This window comes from Dendrobates tinctorius, unplaced genomic scaffold, assembly GCF_039654945.1.
Source record: "Dendrobates tinctorius isolate UK_male_01 unplaced genomic scaffold, ASM3965494v1 ptg000250l, whole genome shotgun sequence".
In the NCBI taxonomy this organism is placed as follows: domain Eukaryota; kingdom Metazoa; phylum Chordata; class Amphibia; order Anura; family Dendrobatidae; genus Dendrobates; species Dendrobates tinctorius.
In genome coordinates, this window is record NW_027361917.1 from 4,063,250 (window position 1) to 4,091,144 (window position 27,895).

The 27,895-nt window shown below is 43.1% G+C and overlaps 2 protein-coding genes and 1 long non-coding RNA gene across 6 annotated transcripts in view; 2 read left to right on the forward strand and 1 right to left on the reverse strand.

The window, feature by feature from the left end:
• The first annotated feature begins 153 nt into the window (after positions 1-153).
• On the forward strand, positions 154-26,547 carry LOC141063408 (uncharacterized). Of its 2 annotated transcripts, XR_012224881.1 has the most exons (3): positions 154-242; positions 3,817-3,923; positions 25,428-26,547. XR_012224881.1 is itself a non-coding variant. In XM_073557425.1 (2 exons), exon 2 carries the CDS (start codon positions 1,018-1,020, stop codon positions 2,182-2,184), a length of 1,167 nt encoding a protein of 388 aa, XP_073413526.1. In that variant the 5' UTR covers positions 156-242; positions 797-1,017; the 3' UTR covers positions 2,185-2,228. The 2 variants fall into 2 exon arrangements, 1 of the variants encoding a protein (XP_073413526.1); XM_073557425.1 differs by lacking the exons at positions 3,817-3,923; positions 25,428-26,547 and adding an exon at positions 797-2,228 and having other exon boundaries at positions 156-242.
• Positions 7,390-10,579, forward strand: LOC141063605 (uncharacterized). Its single transcript, XR_012224906.1, has 2 exons — positions 7,390-9,016; positions 9,106-10,579. It is a non-coding gene; the product is annotated as an uncharacterized lncRNA (long non-coding RNA).
• Positions 23,439-27,895, reverse strand: part of CFAP61 (cilia and flagella associated protein 61) — a 439,348-nt gene continuing 434,891 nt past the window's right edge. For 2 of the 3 annotated variants that reach the window (XM_073557422.1, XM_073557421.1), the window contains exon 27: positions 23,439-24,012. In XM_073557422.1, the coding sequence (XP_073413523.1) occupies positions 23,812-24,012 (201 nt within the window). In that variant the 3' untranslated portion in view covers positions 23,439-23,811. The remainder of the gene's footprint in view (positions 24,013-27,895) is intronic. The other variant, XM_073557423.1, reaches the window with a different exon arrangement.

The window sequence follows — 27,895 nt, forward strand, 5'->3', positions numbered from 1 at the left end:
ATTCACAGGAGTCATGAATGTGAGGGGTCGGCGGATGGTTATGGCCCCATCTGTATTGCTGGGTGTTGTTGTACCACTGAGCAGACCCCGCTTCTCACTGAGATTACTGTGCTCATTTATTTCACATTTTAATTTTATTTTATTTTTGGATTTTTCAGATCAAAATTCCTGAGGCTGCTGAGGACTGATTGCACATGCCGCAGATCTGTGCCTCCCCTGCTCCAGTGCAGCCTCCGAGACCAGTAAGACTTGTGTACTGGGGATGTCACTACTTGTATCATACTCCTTACTTATCGTCAGTGGGTATTACCGAGTCATTATAGTGTTAAACGCTATTTACGCCAATGCTTGTTTCTGGGGTCCTCATTGTGAGCAGTAGAGAGAGCTAATGGGCAGGCGCTATAAATAAAGTGTGTGTAGACCCTTGGCCCCTTCACCTCTGGCTATAGGAAATTAACCTCTTGCTATTGAAGAGGGGATTGTGGCCAATCTGTTGTGTTTGGAGACACGTGCCTGGGAGAAGAGGGGGTGGGCAGGGGGGACGCGGCCTCCTCCGACCAACTGTCTCTCCATCGCCACAAACAAAAAGCCATGTATAGCCGCCCTGGACACAAAGTCACCAAAGGCCGAGCCACCCAGATTGTGGTCATCACATCTCCATCCATCTAAGCCCACACAATGGATCCAGCCACAGGTTTATGGCTTTATCGCACGACAATTTATAGATTTGGAATTATACTAATAAGATCCCAATTGGAGATCCCAAATTAATTGATTTTTCTGTAACATGCAATAGATTCTTATAGTCGCCCCTATGATGAGAAGTCGTCCGATCCGCAGAGCAGACACCCAATAATGACGGTTCAGATGTGAAAACCCCCGAGGTCCTGTATAGAGGGGGACAGAGAGGTTTCATGGCTCTGCATTGTCCTGCGTGCTGGGGCAGATGACGCTGCGTGGAGAGGTATAGTGCTGTACAGTAGCTGCAGGGCTCCACAGCTGACACTACGCAAGAGAATGAGCAGAGCCCTGCGGGGCAGGTGCAGGATGTGGAGAAATTACATACATCTCTGTACACTGACCAGACCCTGTACCCGGCCCACCTGTACACTGACCAGACCCTGTACCCAGCCCACATGTACACTGACCAGACCCTGTACCCGGCCCACCTGTACACTGACCAGACCCTGTACCCGGCCCACCTGTACACTGACCAGACCCTGTACCCGGCCCACCTGTACACTGACCAGACCCTGTACCCAGCCCACCTGTACACTGACCAGACCCTGTACCCAGCCCACATGTACACTGACCAGACCCTGTACCCGGCCCACCTGTACACTGACCAGACCCTGTACCCGGCCCACCTGTACACTGACCAGACCCTGTACCCGGCCCACATGTACACTGACCAGACCCTGTACCCGGCCCACCTGTACACTGACCAGACCCTGTACCCAGCCCACATGTACACTGACCAGACTCTGCACCCAGCCCACCTGTACACTGACCAGACTCTGCACCCAGCCCTCCTGTACACTGACCAGACTCTGTATCCGGCCCACCTGTACACTGACCAGACCCTGTACCCGGCCCACCTGTACACTGACCAGACCCTGTACCCGGCCCACATGTACACTGACCAGACCCTGTACCCGGCCCACCTGTACACTGACCAGACCCTGTACCCAGCCCACATGTACACTGACCAGACCCTGTACCCGGCCCACATGTACACTGACCAGACCCTGTACCCAGCCCACATGTACACTGACCAGACCCTGTACCCGGCCCACATGTACACTGACCAGACTCTGCACCCAGCCCACCTGTACACTGACCAGACTCTGCACCCAGCCCTCCTGTACACTAACCAGACTCTGTACCCGGACCCTCTGTACACTGACCAGACTCTATACCTGGCCCCCCCGTACACTGACCAGACCCTGTACGCGGCCACCCTGTACACTGACTAGACCCTGTACCTGTCCACTCTGTACACTGATAGACCAGGGGTCTCAAACACGCGGGCCGCATTCGGCCCCTGAGGTAGGCATCTGTGACCTGCGGTGCACCACATGCAAAGCTCCCAACCTTCCCGAATTTCGCGGGACAGTCCCGATTTGGACCCCCACACCCGCTAACCCGTGTGGGATTTTACTTTCCCGTACTGCAGGGAGATAAGCCGCCACACCCCCCCATGCACCCATCCTCGCCCTTCCAGAGACCACCGCAACCTCTCACAGCCTGCAATGACGTCTTAGGCTGTTCCCTTCTCTGCGCACAGGACCTGTGATGAGGTCACAGGAGGGGAGGCGTCAGGGGTCACATTATCAGGAGCCTCTGTGTCAGCAGGACTCTGCTGTGTTGGCCGTCCTGGTGCTGGATGAGGGGAAGTGTATGTGTGGGGTCAGGAGGGGTTTACAGGGTGGATGTAGCAGAGCCATGTGTGTATGAGGTGTACGGAGCGGAGATGTGTGTGTACGAAGTGTATGGAGAGCAGCTGTGTGTACGAGGTGTACTGAGCGGAGCCATGTGTGTACGAGGTGTACTGAGCGGAGCCATGTGTGTACGAGGTGTACTGAGTGGAGCCGTGTGTGTACGAGGTGTACGGTGTGGAGCCGTGTGTGTAAGAGGTGTACAGAGCAAAGCCGCGTGTGTATGAGGTGTACGAAGTAGAGATGTGTACGAGGTGTACGGAGTGGAGCCGTGTGTGTACGGAGCAGAGATGTGTACGGAGCGGAGCCGTGTGTGTACGAGGTGTACGGAGCGGAGCCGTGTGTGTACGAGGCATACAAAGCGAAACCGTGTTGTGTATGAGGTGTGCGGAGCTATGCGTGCATAAGGTGTATGGTGGGGAGCATTCATACCTCCCAACCGTCCCGGATCCAGTGGGACAGTCCTGATTTTGAGTCTGCCCCGACCGGGAGGTTACTTTTCCAGCGGACACAGGAGTACATGGCAGAGCCCCGAGGAGCACTTTAAAACTTGCACGTGACGTTCCACTGGAAGTGACATGCTGGAAGCTGACCAGAAATGAGGTAACTTCGGGAGAAGATTGTGACGGAACCATGGAGGCACTTCAGGGAATGCTTCAGATCCATCACTGTGTCCTCCTCCGACAGCGGGATCGCCTTGGTATTGGGGATGCTTGCCATGTGAGCAGATCATGATATGTCCTGCATCAAGAGGCTCAGGTGGGCATTACAATGTGAGCTGGGCTGCTATAGGAGCTTTAAAGAATCTTACTTTCTCTCTCTCTCTCTGTTACTTCTTTCGCTCTGTTCTTTCTTTCTTTCCCCTCTTTCGTTCTCTCTTGTTTTCTCAATTGTTTAACAATAATTTTGTACTGTATTAAGTTTGAAAGGAATGCGGCCCGCCAGCTTCAATTTTTTTTTATGTGTGGCCCATTTACTCTGCTGAGTTTGAGACCCCTGGACTAGACCCTGTACCCGGCCCCCCTGTACCCTGACTAGACCCTGTACCCGGCCCCCCTGTACCCTGACTAGACCCTGTACCCGGCCCTCCTGTACCCTGACTAGACCCTGTACCCGGCCCCCCTGTACCCTGACTAGACCCTGTACCCGGCCCCCCTGTACCCTGACTAGACCCTGTACCCGGCCCCCCTGTACCCTGACTAGACCCTGTACCCGGCCACCTTGTACACTAAGCTCCAGCATCACAACCCTTACTGCATGTCACTTCTCAGTTCCCATCAGATTGGGACTTTGTTCTGTCCTATATACTTTCATATGCATATAGGCTTATCTTTATAGGGATGGCCTTCTATAAATAATTATTTTTTTTTATTTCCAGGTAGCCAAGAGTGAAGCAAAGTGTTGGGGGCACAAGAACCATCTGAGACCTCCAAGGAAACCTCTCTTTAGTACCTATTTTCTTGCTGTTTTGCTTTGCACCTAATGGTCAGTCACTGGTCCTCATTGTCTTACAGGCACAGATCTGAGTATTTGCGCCATGGTCACACGTTCAGTATTTGGTCAGTATTTTACATCAGTATTTGTAAGCCAAAACCAGGAGTGGAACAATCAGAAGAAAACTATAATAGAAACACGTCACCACTTCTGTATTTATCTCCCAGTCCTGGTTTTAGCTTACAAATACTGATATAAATTACTGACCAAATACTGAGCGTGTGACCGTGGCCTTAGAGCTTGCTCAAAAAAGCGATGATTTTCTCTTACAAGAGAATCGGATCGATTATGGTAATAACTGCTCAGAGTTTGATCCGAGTGTCAGTTTAGTGTGATCTGATTCTATCACAGGATATGTAAGATGGATGCTTCATCATTTTGTCCTGCAAATCTATAGTATAATATTCTTGTCTCAGACTGCAAAATACTATATTTATCCTTTTGTAGAATAATTAATAAGAGCTTGTCCGGTACTTTAATATTAGGGATAGCTCATCGATACTAGATCGGGGGAAACGACTCCTGACACCCCCGCCAATCAGCTCTTCCCATAGCTAGCGGCAGCCGGATGTGATCAGTGGTGTAGCTGCACAGCACAGCTCCATCAGCAGCATAGTGGCCACGGCTAGGTACTGCACATTTGTGCCTATTGGAATGCATAGGGGCAGTTCTGCATTACATTGATGTGGTCGCTATGCAGCTGTTGGAGCTATGTAATTCTGCCCTGCAACTGAGAATATACGTGGAGAACAGCTGATCAGCGTCTCCTAGCCATCCGTCTGGTATTGATGATCTATGCTAAGGATCGGACATCAGTATAAGGAATACCAGATAACCCCATTAAGTCTATGTTCACATCTAATTCCACCAAAAAAACACATTGCACTATCTATTTTTTGCTAAAATCACAGACACCATGATGGAAACTGATTAGTCACCATAATAGTCCATGAGGTCTGCAAGGCGCCATCGGTGTGCAGGATGTGGGTGATCCGGCACTGCCATTATTTGCTTTTTTCTGTTCCAATAAGTGAAATCTTAGTGCAGATGTTACCCCAAGCTAAGAATGGACAAGGCAGGGGTTGGTAGATTTATATATTTTTATTTATTATTATTATTATTATTATCTGCACCTACATAATCTGAATAATAGCTTTGCATTAAAACTGCACAAGGCTTTTTATTACACTTAGGTTTATACCTTTTTTTTTCTTCCTTCATAAAGAATGAATGCAGGAATATTTCTGCCACCTCCCAAATTTTCCTCATAAATAGCAGGAAATTCATTTACCCAAGGGTATGTTTAATTGCGGTGCAGACATCCCAGGCGGAGGATTGCAGGAAGCCCCCGCGTCATCTGACGGTTCCTATATATTTAGTAGCGCTATTGATCCAGTCTTACATTATGGGAATGCGGCTGCTCTAGAATGGAAGCAAAATCAATTTGTTTTTTTTCATTTTGCAATTTTTATTTCAAAGAGGCCCCACATCTGCAGTAGAATTTCTCGGCATTGACAGTGATGTTTGTCAGCGGCGTCGCAGCTCTGCGCCTATGAGAACGACTATTTTGCACATCTCCAGAATCCTTTCCATAAGTATGCACTGTGATAGTTTGTTACTTTTTGCTGCTCGCCTCCTGGAAGTGATGGCAACAAAAAGCATTTGGGGTTTGTTCTAAAATGAAATTAACATTCAGGATCCAGATCTGGCGCCGCTGCGGGCGACGAGTGTCAGAGGAAGGTGTAATTCAGGGGCAATATTTCCAGTGATTGTTAGATACACGTGGTGCAATGGAGACTGCTCCCCTTTCAACCTGCTGCCTAGAAGAAAAACCCCAGATAAACACGGATAGAAATGGGATTTTAGATAATGAATGTGATTTCAGATGACAGAAATGGCACATTCTGCTGTTAGTGCTCAGCGGCTCTTCAACTCCTGCAGCTTCTGTGATCAGCTAAATTCCCGGCTATTACATATTATTATGTAAGTTAGTATTTGTGAAATGAGGAGCGAGAAGTGTCTGCACAGCAATTTGACCTGGTTAGATGTAATCTAACTCTCCGATGCGTTTCTCTGAATGCTGCCACATTATGGTGTCCGTCCCGCTTTTTTGTCTGATGATCTATTTTGCAGTTGTAATCAATAGCTCGCTGATGGCTGATTCTCCTTCTGGGCCTTTGTTTTATTTCTGATTGTGTCAGTAGAAGTGTGCGGCTTTCAGAGGCTCCCTCTCTCTATTGTCACGCCGAGCAGGAAGAATGGGCCGCTTGTGTAGTGTTTGACCCTGGAGAAGTTATCTGTGAGGGCATTGTATCTGGAGGAACCGTGGCCATTGCATCTTGGAGATCAAAGAGGACAACATGGTCACCTCGTGATCGTAGATGTACACTTTGCACCATTGTTCCACTTCTAGTCCCACAAGTGTTGGCGTACACAGAAGGAGGACATTAGTCTGCCCCAAAGGGCCGCAGACATGGGTCTACGATCACGTAAACCTTCACAATCATTGTCCAGTGGAAATTTGTGCAAGATCAGCAATCATTTGTCCTGGCATGTATCTTTTATGGCGGAGTAAATGAGATTATTTGTCATGAATATTCTGAAAGAAAACTCACCTTTGTGCATGTCTTTCAACTTTTAACAACTTTCTAATATATATATATCTATATATAATTTATTTTAATTTTATTTTTTCTTGTTTTGGCAAATTTATCTTCAAGTGTTAAAAAAACCCCTAAGGCTGTGTTCACATGTGTATTTGCAGCATTATTTTTGCTGTTTTGTTTTATGGAAATAAGAAGCTGTGTTTTACAGTACCTAGATAAATGAGATGAGACTTCGGAAATCTCCAGTACTCGCTTGTGTTTTTGTTTTGTTTTTTGCCCTATTTAAGAAGTGCAGGGTTTTGTTTTTTTTTTGTTTGTTTTTTTAATCTGCAGCATGTAAAATCTTGCAGCATTTTGCATCCTATTTTTACCCACAGGAAGCACACAAACGCTGCAAAATAATGCAGTAAACCGTCTTTTCTGCCGTTTTCACTGCTTTTTTTTGTAACTAATACTATTTTTATTAAACCCTGTACTGTGCATAAATCACTCTTGTAATCTTCACAATAAAATTGCCTAAAAAATCCAACAAAATCTGCGTTTTGAGTGCAGCTTTCAACGGCTAAGAGAGCGGGTTTAGGCTGCAAAAACACTCCTTGTGAAAAAAGCCAAAACCCATAACAGCTCCTCTTAGTGTCTTTATCCCTTACTGACCCTGCCTGTATTTCTGCCCCTCTATAACAGTTCTCTTTGTCGCTTTGTCTTTTTTCAAACTAGTTGCTGAGTATTACAGTTTATCACCCCATATCGTATGCTTTACTGTTAATGGTTATTTTTTTTATTTTGTTGTTTGTTTGTTTTTTTTATCAAGAAGAGCATTTTGGTCTTTTTAGTGGGTTTGTACAGTTTGGTTTTTAACTATTTCATGAAAATTTAATTTTTACTGCAAAAGTTTTGCCATTATTTATCTGATCATTTAATGATCAATAGGTCTTATCATGGACCAGAAAGTTTCAGATAATTTTCGATATTATCAAGATCACCGATTAGTTTAGGAATTGGTAAAATAATTATTTGGATGCAGAAAAAGTTGGCAAATGTATTAAAAAAAGCACTTAGAATATTATTTATATCCCTTATTACTATTTCAGTGATTTAATTATTAAATAAAAAATATGGCACAAATCAACAAGGATACTGGACACAGGATTATTATAGGGATCTATAGTTGAGCCATCCCCTGCCGCACGGTATAATGAACCTTACATGGCTCTAAATGGGCAAACTCATAGCTGAACTAGTTCTTTAGCATCTTGGGAAGGAATTGGGATTACTATTAATCTTTCTATCACATTTTGCTTATTTTTGGAATTCCAGTGTCACGTATAATGATATACAGCCATGGAATAAGTGTGCCACATAGGGAACACCGGCTGCCTTTATATATGCAGGGGAAGGCGTCAATCCCAAAATTGTAGCACTCGCTGTGCTTGTTGCCGAGTTGTATTTTGTCCTCCAGCAACACACATAATCATACACCGGCACATGGTCATCCCCTGGCACTCTCGCCAAACCCCCCCCCCCCCCCCCCGCCCTCCAGTCTCATTTCTTTCCCTATTCACCTTACTCCCCTCCCCAGACCCCTTTCCTTTGTTTGGCTCATTAGCATAAAGCTGCAATAGATCTCCCGTTTAAATAATTACATTCATAATAGAATGGAATGAACAGGGAAAAGGGAGAAAGGGAAATTAATAGGGAGAGACAGTGGAATAGGGAATGAATAAAAAAAAAAAAGCAACGAGGGCCAAAACTGAAAGGGGGTAAATACATTAGGAATTTGCCGAACAATACACATTGCAATCTGTTGCCTCCATTCAGACCTTCCAGCAAAATGCAAAGCCAGGCCTTTTGTTAACGTCTCCAGGTTACCAAATGGTTAACACATACTAGTATGGGGAAGATTTTCTTGGAGCGGGATAATAGTGTGACCAATCATCAGTACTTTACAAGGGAAATAGATCAGGGCGGTAATTTAGTCTTTGTTCCCGGCACAAAGTTTGTTGTTTAATAGAAAACCATTTTCCAGCAGCTCAACGTGTTAGACAAGTGAAAGCGGGTGCAAATTACGAGTAAAAGAGCAGACGAGGGGACACAATGATCTTAGGAAGAATCGAAAGTCACTCGCCACGTCCAGTGGTCTTAAGGAAATGCGGGGAACAATGCCCGGACAATACGAGCCGAGGGAGGCGCGCGGCTGTGACACATTGATTGTTTGTGTGGACAGAACAGGTTGTTGAGTCTTCACAATTTAGATCCTTTACTTGCTCTATGGAAATGGCCACATGCCGTACACAATGGCGGCTGCCCGCTCCCCTGGCTTGCTCATTCTTCATGCTTTTGCTGGCTGTTTGTACATTGGTATTATTTTATTTTTCTCCCTTCTAGTACACTATGTTTGCTCAGTGATGTGTGCTCCTCGTGCCGGCTTGTTTAATGTTGGAGGCAGTGGATTTCTCCCCTATTAGCATACAGCTGCAGGTTAGGCCTCTCCACCCCCACTACCTTCATACTATACACACTCCCTTAAGCCATGTATACTTTATCCAGCTTTATCATCATTCTTTCAGGCAACCGGAGAGAAAATCAACATCTCGTTCCTTACACATGTCCGGACCCCAACTCTCGAGCTGTGCACTCGTCTCAGGTGCAGCGATTGTCTGACTAATCGTCTTGAGTATTTTCCTGCTTTCAATATACCGAGATAAAGCAATCAACTCAGGAAAAGAGAGAAATACAACGTATTAGTTTTGCCATGTGGCCTAAATCTCGCTGCCTCGGAGCCAGGTTTACCTGACTGGAGTAATCTACTTTTCCAACCAAACTTTCATGAACCTTAAGTTGATTCCAAAGGTTGGCATACTCTTCAGACAAATGTCAGCCAAACCCACCGGTTTGGTGGGACTGACTAACCTATTTTTGGCATTGTCCCAATTCTCCTACCAGAATCTTTGTGGTTCTCCTAAAGAAGTAAGGATACTTTGAAACACACAGAGAAAAAAATGCACTGCTACCCTCTCGATTGGACCAATTTCTGGATATTTCACCAGCAGCGCCAATTACCCACAACTTCCATGTGCTCCAACTCTCCTCTCATGACAGGAACAAAAAGGCTCAGGCATGTTTGATTTCAACATGCCCAATCCTTCTGTTGTCATGGGAGATAAGGAGACTGTGAGCCCTCGCGGGCAGGGTCCCTTATGTACTTGTGTGTCCCTTGTCTTACACATGTTTATTATACTTGTCTATATTTCCCATTTTCACATGTAAAGCGCCATGGAATAAATGGCGCTATATAAATGCATAATAATAATAATAATAATAAGGAGCCACCAGAAGAGTTTGGCTGCCGCTTATTCCCCTTTCTCTATTACTAACACATCGACGCTTTGTAAGGTGCGGGTACAGCCACCATTCTTAATCGCATTACCACCGCAGACTCCCATTCTCACCTGAAAGAAGTTTTGCGCATAGGAAGAAAACGTTTTCTCAGGTGCTATATATGCTATTGACCTCGAGTGTTTGAGGAGTCTGAAACAATTTGTTATCCTTCTGTAGAATTGGCTCCTCTCGCTGCCGCTGTCTTCGAAGAGATTCTTGATCAGGTATTCCAGCTTGTAAAGCACTCCATAGTAAGAAGAGTAATATATGCATAAAAAAAAAAATTTCTGAAAATATACTTCATTGGCTTCCTTTGAACTTGGCCATACTGTGTGTGAGCCTCATTGGGGCGGTTACTGACGTGAATGATGGCAATCTTTGTACATTGCCGTGGAATGTGTTATTGCTATGGGTTAACTGCTTTCCAAACATGTTAGCGTTTTTGTGACTTGTGATTTTTCAATTTGAAAAAGTCTGAGAAATTGTTGAAAAAATAGAATTTCAGACACGGCTTCTCCAACTTCCTTTACAATTCCCACATCCTTTATAAATGTAAGCTGTCGATGAGACCGTTCTGTTTCCAATGTTTTTTATTACATGCAGGTGCACAAAGTATCACTGCTCTTCTTAATGAGAAAAGTAATAAACCTACCGTGATTTTTATACATCTTTTCATACCCGAGCAGACTGTGCAGCGGCATCGTTGGTGTTTAGGTTTTTGTGTTTCTAAATCTGATGTGACACATGCATTTCTTATTATATCTATCACTATTCATTCTACTGATTTCTACTAACAATTCTACGTCACAAATTTATTAATAATTCTTCTCTGACGTCATATTCCCCAGCACTTTACAAATCAGTATTTCTGGTTCCAATATTTTACTGATTTGCAGGAAAAATTATTCTCTCGTTGACGTTCATCATTATTTTTTTTTATTATTATTTACTACAAGAATGAAAAGGTTTAGATACATTCATGAAATGAAAGTCTTAAGTAAAACCGTTCCATCTGCATCTCACACAAACCTGGGCATAGAAGAAGGCTGAGAATTGTAGCCAGTATAAAAGCTGTTGGCAGTGATGTATGTTGTGAAGGTTTTATCAAACGTAGCACACGTAATCAGAACTTTGTCACACCATGTGTCAATAGACTAGCATGGGCACTAGCTAAATAACTACACCAGCAAGCTAGAAAAATACTTGAAATAAAATACTTGAAATAAAACTAATCTACTTTATTCAAAATTAGATTTAAAAGGGACTTAGTCCATTCATAAAATATGCACATGTACAAAAAGACAAACACTTACAAGAAAAAACCGCTCAGTCAGATGCGGTAAGACCAAACTTTCAAACACCTTTCCGGTATACCCTTAGTGTCGTTATCCAACTATACATAGACACTCCCTCAGAGTATCCGCTTAGTGTAAATTATGGCATTTTTCTCATGTAGGCATAACGCTGTACTCAGTACTCCCCTGATGATCTGGTTGGTGAAACGCGTAGGGAGAAGGGAGCGTCACATGGAGGAACCCATGAATGTAAAGATTTGGGTGAGATCTTTCCATGATATACAAGATGACATAAAAAATCTGTAAAGGTGGTGAACTGCATGATCTTGAGAGGAATGTTTAGGTTCACACCCTGGTTTCATAATTACAAACTGTATATTATGCCATTCTTTTATTTTAGGTGATTATTGTAATTAGGCTGTCACTATGAAATTTGTCTAGGATCATTGTCAGTGATAATGATGTATGTTACACAGTAGTGGCACATAAATTTAGAACAATGGATCTGTAAAAGACATTTTTTAGCACCATGAGAGTGTGCTTTTTCAAAAGAAATTTACACTAAGCGGATACTCTGAGGGAGTGTCTATGTATAGTTGGATAACGACACTAAGGGTATACCGGAAAGGTGTTTGAAAGTTTGGTCTTACCGCATCTGACTGAGCGGTTTTTTCTTGTAAGTGTTTGTCTTTTTGTACATGTGCATATTTTATGAATGGACTAAGTCCCTTTTAAATCTAATTTTGAATAAAGTAGATTAGTTTTATTTCAAGTATTTTATTTCAAGTATTTTTCTAGCTTGCTGGTGTAGATATAGTCTTCTAGCTAGTGGATCACTCGCTGTAATCGCACTAGCTAAATAACACTACTTTGGATAAATGTGAACAAAATGTGTGTTTTTTTCACCTCAATTTATATTTTAGTACTGAAATTTTGCCAACCTTTCCTGCAGATGTGTAGAGGGAGTAGTCAGTAAGATCAGTCCATCACAGGCACAGCTATGGAAAATTCTCTCAAATTGTTAAAGTGCACATATGTGTCAGCTGTTTTGGCCGCTATAAGATGCGACCACCACCATTCAGGGCTTATCTATAGCATTCTATAATGCTGTAGATAAGCCCCCGATTCGACTTCAAAGATGAGAAAAATATCTTTTATTATACTCACCCGGGGGGCGGTCCGGTCCGATGGGTGTCGGCTTGCTTCATCGCTCCCCGGCATCGCGCTCCTGCACAGGCATACTTATGTGCCCTGTTGAGGGCAGAGCAAAGTACTACAGGCGCCACCAACTCTTCATAGTTATCTACTCTTGAGTTTCCCAAAAAACTAATTATTATTATATTACTTTTCCTCGCCCTGCAACAAACGGAGAAACTATTCGTCTTGAAGAAGCTTACGAATCCGAGATCCAATAAAGACTTTTTTCTTTATCTTTGCTTCACGCAACCTTGGAAATTTATCAATGAGATACTTGAATGCTTTTACATTTTTTCCCATTGCCTTTACAAAGTTCTTGATTAGGGCCAACCTGAGTACTGGGTGCAGGTTATTTTTACTCCTTGACTGAAGTGAATGTCGAAGAGGCCAGTCTGTAAGGCTATGTTCACATGTGGCAGTTTTTTCGCGTCTTCGTGGCGGTTTTATCGCATTTTGCGGCGGTTTTAACTGCGCGATTTTGCAGTGAAAACGTGAAAAATAAGCATCCCATGCATTCCTATGGGATTCCGCAATGCTGTGCTAATGCTGCGGTTTTTACCGCGGCGGAATCGATTTGCGGTAAAAAACGCATGCTCAATAATTTAGCGGAATCGCGGCAATCCCACACCCATAGGAATGCATTGTTCTGCTTACTTTCCGAATGTGGCTGTGCACACCATGCGAAAAGTAAGCAGAACAATTGCGGATGGTACCCACGGTCCGGAGGAGAGGAGACTGTCCTCCGGGCTTTGGGTACCATATCCCTGTAAAAAATAGAATTTAAAATAAAAAATATTGTTATTTTCACCTTCCGACGTCCGCGCAGCCTTCCCGCCTCTCTCCACGCTCCCGATCTCAGTAATCCTTTGCGAGCGATGACGTCCGTTCTCGCGGGATCGCGAAGTCTCGCAGTCATTCGCGCGACGTCATCGCGAATGACCGCAAGACGTCGCGATCCCGCGAGAACGGACGTCATCGCGGTAATTCTCGCAAAGGATTACTGGGATCGGGAGCGTGGAGAGAGGCGGGAAGGCTGCGCGGGACGCTGGAAGGTAAGAATAAGTATATATTTTTTTTAAATTATTTTTTACATCCTATCTTTTACTATTGATGCCGCATAGGCAGCCTCAATAGTAAAAAGTTGGTCACACTCGTCAAACACTATGTTTGACGAGTGTGACCAACCTGTCAATCAGTTCTTGCAAAATGCTAGTTTTTCTGCGGGAAAATCGCGGGAATTTAAAATGTGATTTTCCCGCAGAATGGAATTCGGAATTCTCGCAGTAATTTCCGCAAGAGTTCCGCTACGTGTGAACGTAGCCTTATTGTAGTGATATTCTCTTGCACGACTATTCCACTCACACAGAAAGTAGCAGTACTTTGTGTATCCAGAGACAAAGTAAAAGGGCAACCACCTTTGTCACAACAGAGGGGCCACAAATATTGGTCATAGTACAGACCTTCAACAGCTCTGTCATGTTGTCATAGGTTTCTTTCATGTGGACTGCATAACCAACTGGAATTGAATGTAGTGCATTGCCATTATGCAGCAAGACTGCTTTTAGGCTTGTTTTATACAAATCAATGAAGAGCCTCCGTTCCTCTGGATTATGATTTATCTTCAGTTCTTCCATTAAACTTTTGATGTTGCTGCATGTCACAAGATCGCCCTCCATGGAGAAGTGTTGGACAAGATGTTTATCACAGTTGAAGAACAAAGAATCCAAATATCGCGCTAGGATATTCTACTGCTGTAGCATGGAACCTGAGAGTTCGGCCTTACTCTTGGGCAGTTCCAAATCTCCAACGAGATTGTTCAGTTCACTTTGTGTTATCAGTTGTGGTTCAGTTGAGGTTGCTGACCGTGGGTCTGGGACGTGAGAGGAAGATACTTCATGACGCCAAGCGCCCTCTACTTCCTCACTTGACTCAACTGAAAATGTTTCTGGGAACATTGCAGATGGAATGTTTGGATACAGTAAAGTCTACTTCTTTCTTGAAACTCCTTTCCTAATGGGGGGCACCATGTAGAAATAGCAGTTGGTTGTGTGATCAGTTGACTCCCCAGATCATTTGGACAGCAAAAGACAAAGACTACCTCTTCTCAAGCAACCACTGGGTAAGATGTGATGCACATCTACTGCAGTGTATGTGTGGAGCCCAACTCTTGCCCTGATCTCCTATTCTGCAGCCAAAATACAGGCTGTAGGCTTTCCTTATCATGGTAGTCAAGGGACGCAAAAGTGACTTCTCCACATTTGTAGAAAAAAACTACTATTGTTAATGCGAGAATGAGGCATATCTGAAAAACATATAGAAACATGTCAATATGCTAAGAAATCATAAAACCGTATACCTTACACAGAGCATTTATAAAAGTAGGTGATGTAACTAATTAGAATTACATCATCGGAGCGGAGTTGGCGTTTTTTGATTAGTCACTCTATGATAGAATACTGAAGGCTCAATAGACTAAATAAATGATGTAATAGACGAGCTACTAACAATGCAATAATGAGGTTGAAATAATAAAGGTGCAATTTTTCTATAAGCCTGCATGAAAGGTGTCATATGTAATTACAACCTCTTCTGGATCTTGAAAATTAGAGACTGTCAGCAAATTTAAGCATCATATTCGTTTTCAGCAGCACAAAATTAGTTGAGTTCAACTGTTTTCGTCTCTGAACCAATTTGGCCATAGAACAGTGTTATTTATGTGACATAATATGCAAATTGTCTCTTCAGAGAGGAAGAGGACTAGAACTCTAGCGCCACCTATAGGAAGTAGCAATTCCACAAGTCAATATCGACCTTTTAACCAACCCTGTAATATGGGATAAAAGCCAAACCAAAATCTCAATTTGCAGACATGGTGTTTCAGCGTACTGCCCCTCGTCAGTGCAAAGTATGAGATCTGATTGGTAAGCTGAGAGCAACATAATTTACTGCAGAAATGTTACTCCAGTCAGTGACTGACATAGCATTTCTGGCTAGGCGCATGCCGCTGAGAAGAAGCACAGAATTCATTAAGTGGTGTGCATCTCTTAGTGAATCAGGTGCCTCTTATTCCACCACTCCCCTTCATTAAGATTGGCATGTACAGCACCAGTTTTAATGAGTTGGACCCTATGACTTTCAAGGGCTGATTCAACCATTTTCCACCTTAGATTCACATGTTATATAATGATTGCATCATATTAAGGCCGTTTATATTTATGTACCATAAATATTTAATGACTATATTAGGGTGTTGTCCGGTCTAAATCAATGTGACTGCACACTTATGAATCCCCACAGGGCACACACTGTACGCAGCGGGGATTCGGTGGTTTCTGACCCGGAACCGGGGTATATATGTGTTTTATATACACCCAGCCAGTGGGCACCGCCTCCCTCTCCATACACTTATTTGGGGTGAGGCCACGCCCACTTGACGGGCACATCACTTGTCGGGCGCGAGAAGAAAAGGCACTCGCAGGAAGACTTCACCACATGCAAACAAGTAATTCTCACATGCAAGTTAGCCCTTGTCTCTGCTAAACAGGACTACTTCACAACTTTCATACCTTCTTTATCGCATAACCCCTGACGATTATTAACACTTTTAACTCCCTTCTACTGCACAGTTGTGTTTTTCTCCTCAGCGCTATCACCCGGACATTCTCTGCTAATTTTATTTTCTGTTTTGTCACCAGCCTTACATTTTGGTAACATCACCTTCTTCTGAGGATGGCCTTTTTGGCAAAAACGTTAACTTTGAATACTGCAACATCTATTTTTCATTATTACGGATTCATTTTGAAATAAATTTATTGCATTTGACTTCTGGAGTGCGAATTTTTTCTATTGCTGTAGAATTTAGAGGGCACACAGTAGGTGCAGTAATAGGGGCACATATGGCAGCAGCGGTTCAGTATTGGGGTATCAGCAGGAAGAGGAGTTTGTGCAAGTTGGGAATAGATGGGTATGGGGCTGGACTGTGAGAAGTGAAATGTGACTTAAGGGTACTTCACACATAGCGAGATCGTTAGCGAGATCGCTGAAACGTCACAGGTTTTGTGACGCAACAGCGACCTTGCCAGCGATCTCGCTACGTGTGACACATAGCGGCGCCCGGCCCCCCGCTGGATAGCGCTGATCGCGCTCGAATGTCTTAGGCCATTTTTTGATCATTGGTGTCCTGGTACCCAGCATGCATCTCTGCGTTTGACGCCATAACACCGACGAGTGACCTCGTTGGCAACTCAGAACTCAGGGACGCAGGCATGAGTCGATAGAATAGCTGCTGTGTGACAAGGTCCCAACGATCGCTGGATGGTTGCTGCGTCGTTGAGTAGATCTGCCTGTTTGACAGCTTATTAGCGACCATGTAGCGACGCACCAGCGATCCTTACCAGGTCGTATCCTTGTCGGGATCGCTGGAGCGTCGCTATGTGTAATGGGACCCTTAGTTGTAATCTCTGTAGACGAGTCCTGACTGGAAGAAGTTGTCATTGTCGGTCTGGGCCAGATTGGAAAGAATGGAAAAGTGAATGATTCCATCAGAAAGAACGTCAGCGGTAAGTCACCATCTATAACTGTACTTTAATGTCTTCTATGTTCTGTATGCCTGGTAGTGATGAGAGTATACGCGTTACTCGATATTTTCCGAGCATGCTCGGGTGATCTCCGAGTATTTTGGCGTGCTCGGAGATTTAGTTTCTGTTGCCATAGCTGCATGATTTGCAACTGCTAGCCAGCCTGAATACATGTGGGGATTGCCTGCTTGTTAGGAAATCCTCACATGTATTCAGGCTGGCTAGCAGCCGCAAATCATGCAGCTACGTCGACAGAAACTAAATCTCCGAGCACATCCAAATACTCGGAGATCACCCGAGCATGCTCGGGAAATCTCGAGTAAGAGTATACTCGCTCGTCGCTAATATCTACCACTGACCATATAGCAGTAATATCAATATTGGTCTTTATATAGAGATTATTTTCAGTGACAGTGCAGTCATCTGCTGAGATTCTCCTACATCCACTATTACGGTGCATTACCCAGTTGTAATCAAGGTTACCTGGTTGAGGGCCCACTCAGAAGTTTGTCCCACCCCTGAACCAAGACCCTATCTACGCCTCTGCTATCAGCCCATTTTTTTCTTGACCCCATATCACATTGCAGATCTCCTGATGAACTTACGTCGGGTAGGGAAACGCGTCGATATTCCGGGGGGAGCACATGTATCAAAGATAAGTAACATGGCTGGTTCTTTTCTTTTTCATTTATCTCAATGCATATGACTGTCTATATATATTGAACACTGATTCTTGATTTGTTGCCTATCACGGTATGTACTTTCTTAATTACTAGATATTGCGGCCGTGTTTTCACTGGTGCTTCCTTTCCCCGTTGGGGAATGTATATCTCTGTGAATATTTATATTTATAGTTGAATGTTCTAAATGGCAGAATTGGTGCTACCACATGGGTATTGTTTAGTGAAGTGTGTGGTGGTATTCGGGCAGACCTATAGGAATATCTTTAGATATCTATTCTTATGAACCTATATCATAATAACATAGTAACATAGTTATTAAGGTTGAAGGGAGACTTTAAGTCCATCTAGTTCAACCCATATCCTGTCCTAACTTGCCCTAACATGTTGACCCAGAGGAAGGCAAAAAAAAACCCATGTGGTAAACAGTAAGCTTCACATTGGGGAAAAAAATTCCTTCCCGACTCCACATACGGCAATCAGACTAGCTCCCTGGATCAACGCAATATCAAGGAAACTAGTGTATATACCCTGTAATATTATACTTTTCAAGGAAGGCATCCAGTCCCTTCTTAAATTTTAGTAGGGAATCACTCATTACAACATCATATGGCAGAGAGTTCCATAGTCTCACTGCTCTTACAGTAAAGAATCCGCATCTGTGAGTATGCTTAAACCTTCTTTCCTCCAGACGTAGAGGATGCCCCCTTGTCCTCTTCACAGGTCTAAGAGTAAAAAGATCATTACAAAGGTCTTGGTATTGTCCTCGCATATATTTATACATTGTAATAAGATCACCCCTAAGCCTTCGATTCTCCAAACTAAAAACCCCTAGTGTAATAACCTGTCTTGGTATTGCAGACCCCCTAGTTCCCTAATAACCTTGGTCGCTCTTCTCTGCACCCGCTCCAGTTCAGCTATGTCTTTCTTATACACCGGAGACCAGAACTGTACACAGTATTCTAAGTGTGGTCGCACTAGTGACTTATATAGAGGTAAAATTATGTTCTCCTCATGAGCATCTATGCCTCTTTTAATGCATCCCATTATTTTTTTTGCCTTTGCAGCAGCTGCCTGACACTGGCCTCTAAATGTGAGTTTGTCGTCCACCCATACACCCAGGTCTTTTTCAGTGACTGTTTTGCCCAGTGTTTTACAATTAAGCACATAATTATACATCTTATTCGTTCTACCCAAGTGCATGACCTTACATTTATCCCCATTAAAGCTCATTTTCCATTTATCAGCCCAAACTTCTAGTTTACATAAATCCTCCTGTAATATAAAATTGTCCTCCTCTGTATTGATTACCCTGCAGAGTTTAGTGTCATCTGCAAATATTGAAATTCTACTTTCTATGCCCCCTACAAGGTCATTAATAAATATGTTAAAAAGCGGGCCCAAAACTTACCCCTGTGGTACCCCACTGCTATCCGTGACCCAGTCCGAGTGTGCTCCATTAATAACCACCCTTTGTTTCCTATCCCTGAGCCAGCTCTTAACCCACCTACACATATTTTCCCCTATCCCCATTGTTCTCATTTTATGTATCAACCTTTTGTGTGGCACCGTATCAAAAGCTTTTGAAAAGTCCATGTACACCACATCCACTGCATTCCCTTGGTCCAGTCCGGAACTTACCTCTTCATAAAAGCTTATCAGATTAGTCTGACAGGAACGGTCCCTTGTAAACCAATGTTGATATTAGGTCATGAGGTTATTCTTCTCCAGATACTCCAGTATAGTATCTCTTAGAAAACCCTCCAGGATTTTACCCACAGTTGAGGTTAAACTTACTGGCCTATAATTTCCGAGTTCAGTTTTTGTCCCCTTTTTGAATATTGGCACCACATTTGCTATACGCCAGTCCTGTGGTACAGACCCTGTTATTATGGAATCTTTAAAGATTAAAAATAATGGTCTATCTATGACTGTGCTTAATTCCTGCAGTACTCGGGGGTGTATCCCATCCGGGACCGGGGATTTGTCAATTTTAGTGATTTTTAGACGCCGCCGTACTTCCTGTTGGGTTAAGCAGGTGACATTTAATGGAGAATTTTTATCCCTGATCATGTTATCCGTCATGGGATTTTCTTGTGTAAATACTGTTGAAAAAAAGTCATTTAGCATATTGGCTTTTTCCTCATCCTCATCCACCATTTCACCCAGACTATTTTTAAGGGGGCCAACACTATCATTTTTTAGTTTCTTACTATTTATGTAGTTAAAGAATATTTTGGGATTATTTTTACTTTCTCTGGCAATGAGTCTCTCTGTCTCAATCTTTGCTGTCTTGATTTGCTTTTTACAGAATTTATTTAATCTTCTGTATTTAGTTAATGCCTCATCACTACCTACTTGCTTTAATTCTCTAAATGCTTTCTTTTTATCTCTTATTCCACCCCTTACAGCTCTATTTAGCCATAGTGGTTTCCTCCTATTTCTCGCATGTTTATTCCCATATGGTATATATTGTGCACAGGTCCTATTCAGGATGCTAATAAACGTCTCCCATTTTCGTTGTGTATTTTTATGTCTCAGGATATCGTCCCAGTTAATTGCACCAAGATCATCTCTCATCCGTTGGAAATTTGCTTTCCTGAAGATTAGTGTCCTTGTAAACCCTCTACTACACATCTTATTAAAGGATACATGAAAACTTATTAATTTGTGATCACTATTACCCAAGTGACTCCCAACCCTTACATTTGATATGCGGTCTGGCCTGTTGGTTAATATTAGGTCTAGCAGTGCCCCCCTCTTGTTGGGTCCTGAACCAGTTGTGAAAGGTAATTGTCTCTCATAGTTGTCAAAAACCTATTACCTTTGCTGGAACTGCAGGTTTCGGTTCCCCAATGTATTTCAGGGTAGTTGAAGTCCCCCATAATAATGACTTCTCCTTGAGTCGCAGCTTCATCTATTTGCTTTATGAGGATATTCTCTATTGCTTCCATTACTTTTGGAGACATAACAAACCCCTATCAGTAATTTATTATTTTTCCCCCCTCCCCTTATCTCCACCCACAGGGACTCTACATTTTCATTAGATTCATATATATTATCACGAAGGATGGGTTTTAAGGTTGATTTTACATATAAACACATGCCTCCCCCTCGCTTATTTGTTCGGTCATTTCTGAACAGACTATAGCCCTGTAAATTAACCACCCAGTCGTGGCTCTCGTCCAGCCATGTCTCAGATATCCCCACCATGTCATAATTATGTTCCAACAACATTAACTCCAATTCCTCCATTTTGTTGGCGAGGCTTCTGGCATTAGTATACATGCACTTTATGTATCTCTCTGTACCTCTATTCTTTCTTAAATTATTAACTGTTCTAACCCCACCCCCCATGCCACCCCCAATGTCATTATTTGTGCCCAGGTCGCTATCTGCACTGTCTTCCACTCTTATAAAAGGAATACCCTCCCCCCGTCCCTAGTTTAAACACTCCTCCAACCTTCTAGCCATTTTCTCCCCCAGCACAGCTGCACCCTCCCCATTGAGGTGCAGCCTGTCCCTAGCGTAGAACCTGTAGCCAACTGAGAAATCGGCCCAGCTCTGCAGGAACCCAAACCCCTCCTTCCTACACCAATTCCTGAGCCACTTATTAACCTCCCTAATCTCCCGTTGCCTCTCTGGCGTGGCACGTGGTAAAGGAAGTATTTCCAAAAATACCATCTTGGAGGTCCTTGCTTTAAGCTTACAGCCTAATTCCCTGAAATCATCTTTAAGGACCTTCCACCTACCTCTAACTTTGTCATTTGTGCCAATGTGCACCATGACCGCTGGATCCTCACCAGCCCCTCCCAGTAATCTGTCAACCCGATCAGCGATGTGTCGGACTCGAGCGCCAGGTAGGCAGCACACCGTTCGACGATCCCTGTCTTTGTGACAGATTGCCATATCTGTTCCCCTAATAATTGAACTATGAGATTATATGGGAACGTTCTGTGTTATATTACTACCTATGAACACTTTTCTCTGTCCTTGTATGACATGACACTGTTCTGCTTTGCCATCTAATACAAACTAGAGCCCCGCAGTACTAATTTTACATAAGTGAACTAGGGAACATTGATTCCTGTCAGTCTTTGTCCAGGGTTGTAATAGGGCAGCCCAGGACAGACGACGTGCGAGCAGGGGCGCCATTATTGTACACCACTTTAGAATGCCTACCCCCGCAGTTAGGAAGGGCTGCGGTAGGTTATTATAGGGACAGCGCACCCTTCCATCACTTTAGATAGATCATTCTCTCGCTGTGCACTGGTTCACTTTTTCGCATTTACGTTTTTGTCTGGTTCTGATTGAACAATTTTAGGCATTACCTAACAAAGGTTATTTTTAGTAGCGTTTTTCTTGTAAGTCAAGCTACAGATTCACCAATATTGTAAAACAAACTATGCAAGTTTATATAAAATGGAGGATCAGCAACATGAACAATATCATAAGCCTCCAACCGCCTTTGTGCCAAAAATTATATTTGATGACTTCCGTTCTATTTGCTAAATGCAACAATCACACCTATCCTGAAGAAACCATTCTTTGACCCAACCTCTACATCTAGCCATCGCCCCATATCGCTACTCCAATTCATCTATAAACTCCTCGAACAGCATGTCCACATTGAACTTACCTCCCACCTCTCCTTAACTCGCTCTTCGACAACCTACAATCTGGCTTCCATCCCCACTACTCCACTGCCCTCACCAAAATTAGCAACAACTTACCACCAACGCTAACAGACAGGTCTCTGTACTCTTTTCTAGTCCTGTCCTAACTTACAATCTCCCATTACCCTGTAATCCCGCGAGGGCAGGATCCTATCCCCCTCTATACCAGTCTGTCAATGTTATTTTGTTCCTTATAATTGTATTTTTTATGTAAACCCTTTTCATTTGTACAGTACTATCGAATCAATGGAGCTCTAAAGATAAATAATATTAACGTGGAGATTTTAGTGAAACGCTAAGTCCTCTGAATTGTACATTTGTCCCTGGAGAGGTCCCTGATAATAATTACTGTATATTGTGGGGTTGTATGAGATTGTGATGAGGAGTTATTGGTAGTCCTCTGTAGATGAATACCGGTCTGCAGCACGCCGGATGCTGCCGGTAAGTGGCGAGAGTTGGCAGCGCTGCCTGTTTATTGATTTTTTTGGTCTCAAGGTCTGTATACACTGATGTCTTTCTAGGGTGACAGCAATTTTATCTTCACCAGTCTGTGTAATTATGTTTTTTTCCTTCTGAGTAAAGAAACTCAGATTAGAGACAATCAGCCCTGGGACAATAAGGTCTATTAGGAAAGCCGGACGCACAACTCAAGTCTGCGGAAGAAACATACAGTATAAACTGGAGAAAATCTCCTCTGGACCATCACGTTGTCCTCGTTTTTAAAGTTTAAGCATTTTTATTCTTTCATGCCCTTGGTTTTGTAGACAGAACCCCTGCTGGTCCATTGTCCACAAAGAGTGCAGGCACTGACCATGGTGATAAGCAGAGACCTTGTTTGATCGCAGGACAGACGGAAAATAATCAATATACTGTACTTTAATAGTTACAGAGCATTATGTTAATTCCTACTAATCCGGCAGATGAAAGAATACAAAGAAATCTCATGGCAGCAATGTTTTTGCAGCAGGTGGAGACGTGCCGTCCTCCGACAACCTGGGTATTACAGTTATTGGAATCACATTGGGCATCAGTACGGATCAGATAGCCGGGCCAGGGCGAGCCGCGGTGTACCCCTAACAATAAGTGCACAGTATATAGACAATTAAACATTGCAAAAGTTGTTTTTATTTATTTCCAGATGTTTAATACGTAAAGAAAAAAACCTAGGGGGCTGTAATGGTTATTAAATAGTACAAGAATGAAGGGTTGTAATCACATGCATTAGATTCCTATATAGATGACTTTACTTGGGGCGTTCTGTTTTCTGATTTGGATGCAACATACACTAGTAAGTCAAGAAACAAAACCCCATTAAAGGCACATTACTGTTTATTTAATAGTATGTTCCCAAGACAGTGGTGAGTAGACAGCGCCTCCCCCTACAGGCCGACAAGCAGAATACGTTGTGTAGAGAATCAGACATTTGGCAGATGCAGAAATAACCTCACTAAGTGCACAAGTGACGGAGACCTATACGATCCCAGGCCTGGCAAACATGGACAAGTGGTTGCTGTTGTAGTTAAGATAGTTCAGGATTGTTCTCTCCATGTCATGTTTGTATCCATTTTCCTCCAGTATGCGTCGCAGGTACTTCTGGGGGGTTTCCGCAAGGTTCAGTTCATAATCTGTGACCTTCTGAGCCAATTCCTTCATGGAAGGCTGGTCATGTACCTACAGAAGCAAGTGACAGATTCATTTAATTTCGTAAAAAAAAACTATACAAGTTTATATAGCTGATATAAGACGGGGGATCAGCAACCTAAAAAATGGCATAAACCTACAACCGCCTTGGTGCCAAATATTATATTTGCTGAGGACAAGATTATATTATCTCCAAAGTGCTACTACTATAGTCTCTCCCAGTGGAAACCAGAAAAAACTGTAGGGTCATCCTAAGAAAAAGAGCATGGCAACCGCTTACCTTAGAGGGGACCTTAATTTAGGTTTCTCATCTACTGACCACATTGGAGTCAAGTTACTTGGGGCTTCAACCTGGGCAAGCCCTTTATAGCCCTTTATTTGAGTAGCACATCGTAGGAAAAATGGGATAATAGCAAGTTAATATCGTTCTGACACCGTGCATCGCCTGCACTGAGAGCCCCACTGCCAGGAGGAAATTAACTTTATTGTCCCTGGCAGCCTCTCTCTTTCAGCCACACAGGTGACACCGGCACGATTTCAGTCACCGCTCCGTGTATAGAGAATGGTGGCTTTAACTGCACCCCCAGCAGTGGCTGACAGCCGGCCCTTATGCTGGGCTTGCTGTCAGTCAGTGCCGGGGTGTGGTTACAGCATCCGCTTTATATTGCATAGAGCGGTGACTGAAACCTTGGCTGCGCCACCTCTGTGACTGAAAGAGAAGCTGCCGGGGAATGAAGTTCATCACCTCTCGGCAGCGGGGCTCTCAGTGCGGGCACTGCACGGTGTCAGAACGCTATTCACCTGCAGGTTAACCACATATCTGTAGGTTAATTTATTCTACATGACAGGTTCCCCTAAAAGATTAATTGCCAATAAAATTTATTTACTAAATTAATAGTACACATGAAAATAAGAAAGTTTGCAATATGTTTTATAGAAATCTGCTTCTTTATCTACTAGTACTGATCTTTCACTCTCAAAATTCTCAATTCACAGGTAAAATCTGTCTTCAGTGAATAGATTCTCCTATTACTGAGATGACAGCTGGTGCTCATAAAGTTCTATGGAGAACTGTAACGGTTGTTTCAGGAGAACTTTCAGCAGAGTGTCTGAGTCTGCCTCTAGCGTCTCCCCATAGAATTTTATAAGCACCAACTGTCATCTCCTCTCTCAGTAATGGAAAAATTTGTCTTCACTGGATACAAATTTTACCAGTGAATTAAGAGTGAAAGATCAAACCTGGAGGAGAAAGAAGCAAATTTATCTGATGAGATATATTACAAAGAAGCATATTTTGGGGTGTACTATTGATTTATTAAATAAAAATTAAAACGGTGGTTACTCTTTAAAATACCCTCAGCCCAAACTGGTTAGATGGACAGACTGCTGTGCCAGGAAAGTTAAATTAACTGCGACTTGTTTTTCTTTTCTTTTTTTAATCTCAGGACAATGCCAAGGAGGGAAGACATCAGCAATGAATTTGGAGAAGGAAATTTTGCTGTCCATCAATCTGGGAAGCATTATAAGGCCATTTGTAAACAATTAGGATACTTTCATTTTACATTGTAAAAGAGTATTCACAAGTTGAAAACGTTGAAGACAGTTGACAACTTGAAAATCTTCCCAAGGGTGGACATCTCAGCAAATTCACCCCAAGGGCGGACCGTGCAATGCTCAGAGAAATTTACAAAACAACAAAGAACTACAGCTCCAACTCTAAAGGCCTATTAGCATGTTAAGTGTTCAAGTTCATGACAGTACAATTAGATAAAGACTACACAAGTCTGGCTTGTTTGGAAAGATTACCAGGAGAAAGCTTTTTTTAAAAAGAACATAGCAGCATGTGTGAAGTTAGTAAAGTTGAACCTGATGAAACCACAAGACTTCTGGAACAATGTACTTTGGATGGATGAGACCAAATGAAGATGTTTGGCTATAATGCCCGTCGCTACACTCGGCGATAACCAAACAGCATATCAGTACAACCAAATGTCAAGCATGGTGGTGGAGGAGGTGATGATTTTGGTCTGTTTTGTAGCCAGAAGACCCGGGCATCTTCCAGTTATTGAGTCAACCAAGAACTCCTCTGTACCAAATACCAAAGTATTCTAGAATCAAATGTGATGCCATCCAAGAGCTAGAGCTTGGCCGAAACTAAGTCACGAAACAGAAAATGATCCCAAGCACACAGCAAATCTACATCAGAATGGCTGAAAACGTAAGCAATGTGTACAATGGCGCAGTCACAGTACAGACCTCAACACAACTGAAATGCTGCTGTGGGGCCTTAAAACCCTGGTGAACACGCCTTTGTGATACCTTCCTTTGCTGCGTCATCACTGCGCTCCTTTTGAAAAACTAAGTTTAGGGTTTTTTTCACTGCTCAATTCTGAACATCATTACTTTTTTTATTTTTCAGCTGAGTTTGCTACACCAAAGTAGATTTCACTGGTAGCATTTTGGGTACGTACAACTTTTTATTCCATGTTGGGAAAAGAGATGAACAGTTTTGTACGTGGTTCCATGCTTTATTTCTGCAATAAAATGAAAAGGATATAACAATGTCTTCATCTTCTTCTCCTTCACTGAACAGACACGGGGAATAACTATACCATGAAAACAAGGGTTATTTTTCAGAATTTTTGATAGATGTAACAAAATAGTAAATGTCTTGGCGCTACGTGAAAGGTCTCGGCAAAACTAACAAGAACCAATGAAAACCATGAGTGAAAATTAATGCTTGGCCCTCCGGTCACAAAATGCAAGTGTCTAAAAGGCACAACACCGAAATAATAAGCGTTTAGGAGCACGCGGAATATGCCTAATTGATAGTCAAAGCAGAGGATCAGGAAGTATAGAGCAGGATGGAGATGGCGGCGTGCACGCCCGGGGCTATGCTTAACATATCTGTGATAAAACAGAAAGGAAGAACCTGTTTGGGGAAGACGGGGAAACAGTGACAGAAAATGGATTAATGTCTACAAGCATTATGGGTTTTGACACAGAACAGACGGAAATGAGCATTTTGTAGGAAACGGTCCTGGTTTTGAGTTGTAACAATAAACTATGGACCATAAGGGTAAAGACAAGACTGATGCATCTACTCAACTTCCAGCAGGTGGACCATGGGTTAAATGTCTAGTACATAAAAAGAGCAAGGGTGTCATTAGATCTCCGATATGTGAGATTCATTCTGGAAGATCCCAAAATTGATATTTTTCCAAAAGCTACAGAATGAAAAAAAATGGCTGAGTTCATGGAACTGACGTAGATATTTTATCCCAATTATTTTTTTATCGTTCTGTTGATATAGAATAAAACGGACAGAATCTAATTAAATCACCCGAGAGCGGTAAATGAAGGATATAAAAACCTGGAGAGAAAAAAAAATGCATTAACAAGTGCTGGAGTCAGACGGAAAGTGCACACTAATAAAAGTGACTGGATTAGGGCCTTAAGATGGCTGATTGTAAACTGCAGAAATAGACGGGACCGTGCAGTCATTTCTGAGACAGGGAAACAAAGTGTTATTCATCTTTGTCCTCGGGATAGCAAATGCTCAGTCCTGCATCACAAATGTAGAGATTTCGGATCACCATCCCTCTAATAAAGGATGCTTGGCTGCTCTGTAAAAATGACTATGTCCCGAGGGAGGCAGCGAGCTGAACATCCGCATGTACTACCAAGAGGATGGTAATAGCTGGCATCAGACGTGGAGGCAGCTGGTCCGGCATCTTCACAGCAGGAGTTAAATGTGCTTGGTGGCTGCGGCTATCTGAGAGGATTAGCTGACTGTGCACATGGGCACCTTCACTGCCATATTAGCAAATGGGAAGAACTCAATACCTGACCCCTAATCACATCCCGTGCACAGATCCGCACCTTTCTGGCACCAGCCGATAATACGATGTAC

What these genes read in the sequence shown, in the direction of transcription:
- LOC141063408 (XM_073557425.1), top strand. Translation starts at nt 1,018, where the DNA reads ATGAGCAGAGCCCTGCGGGGCAGGTGCAGGATGTGGAGAAATTACATA.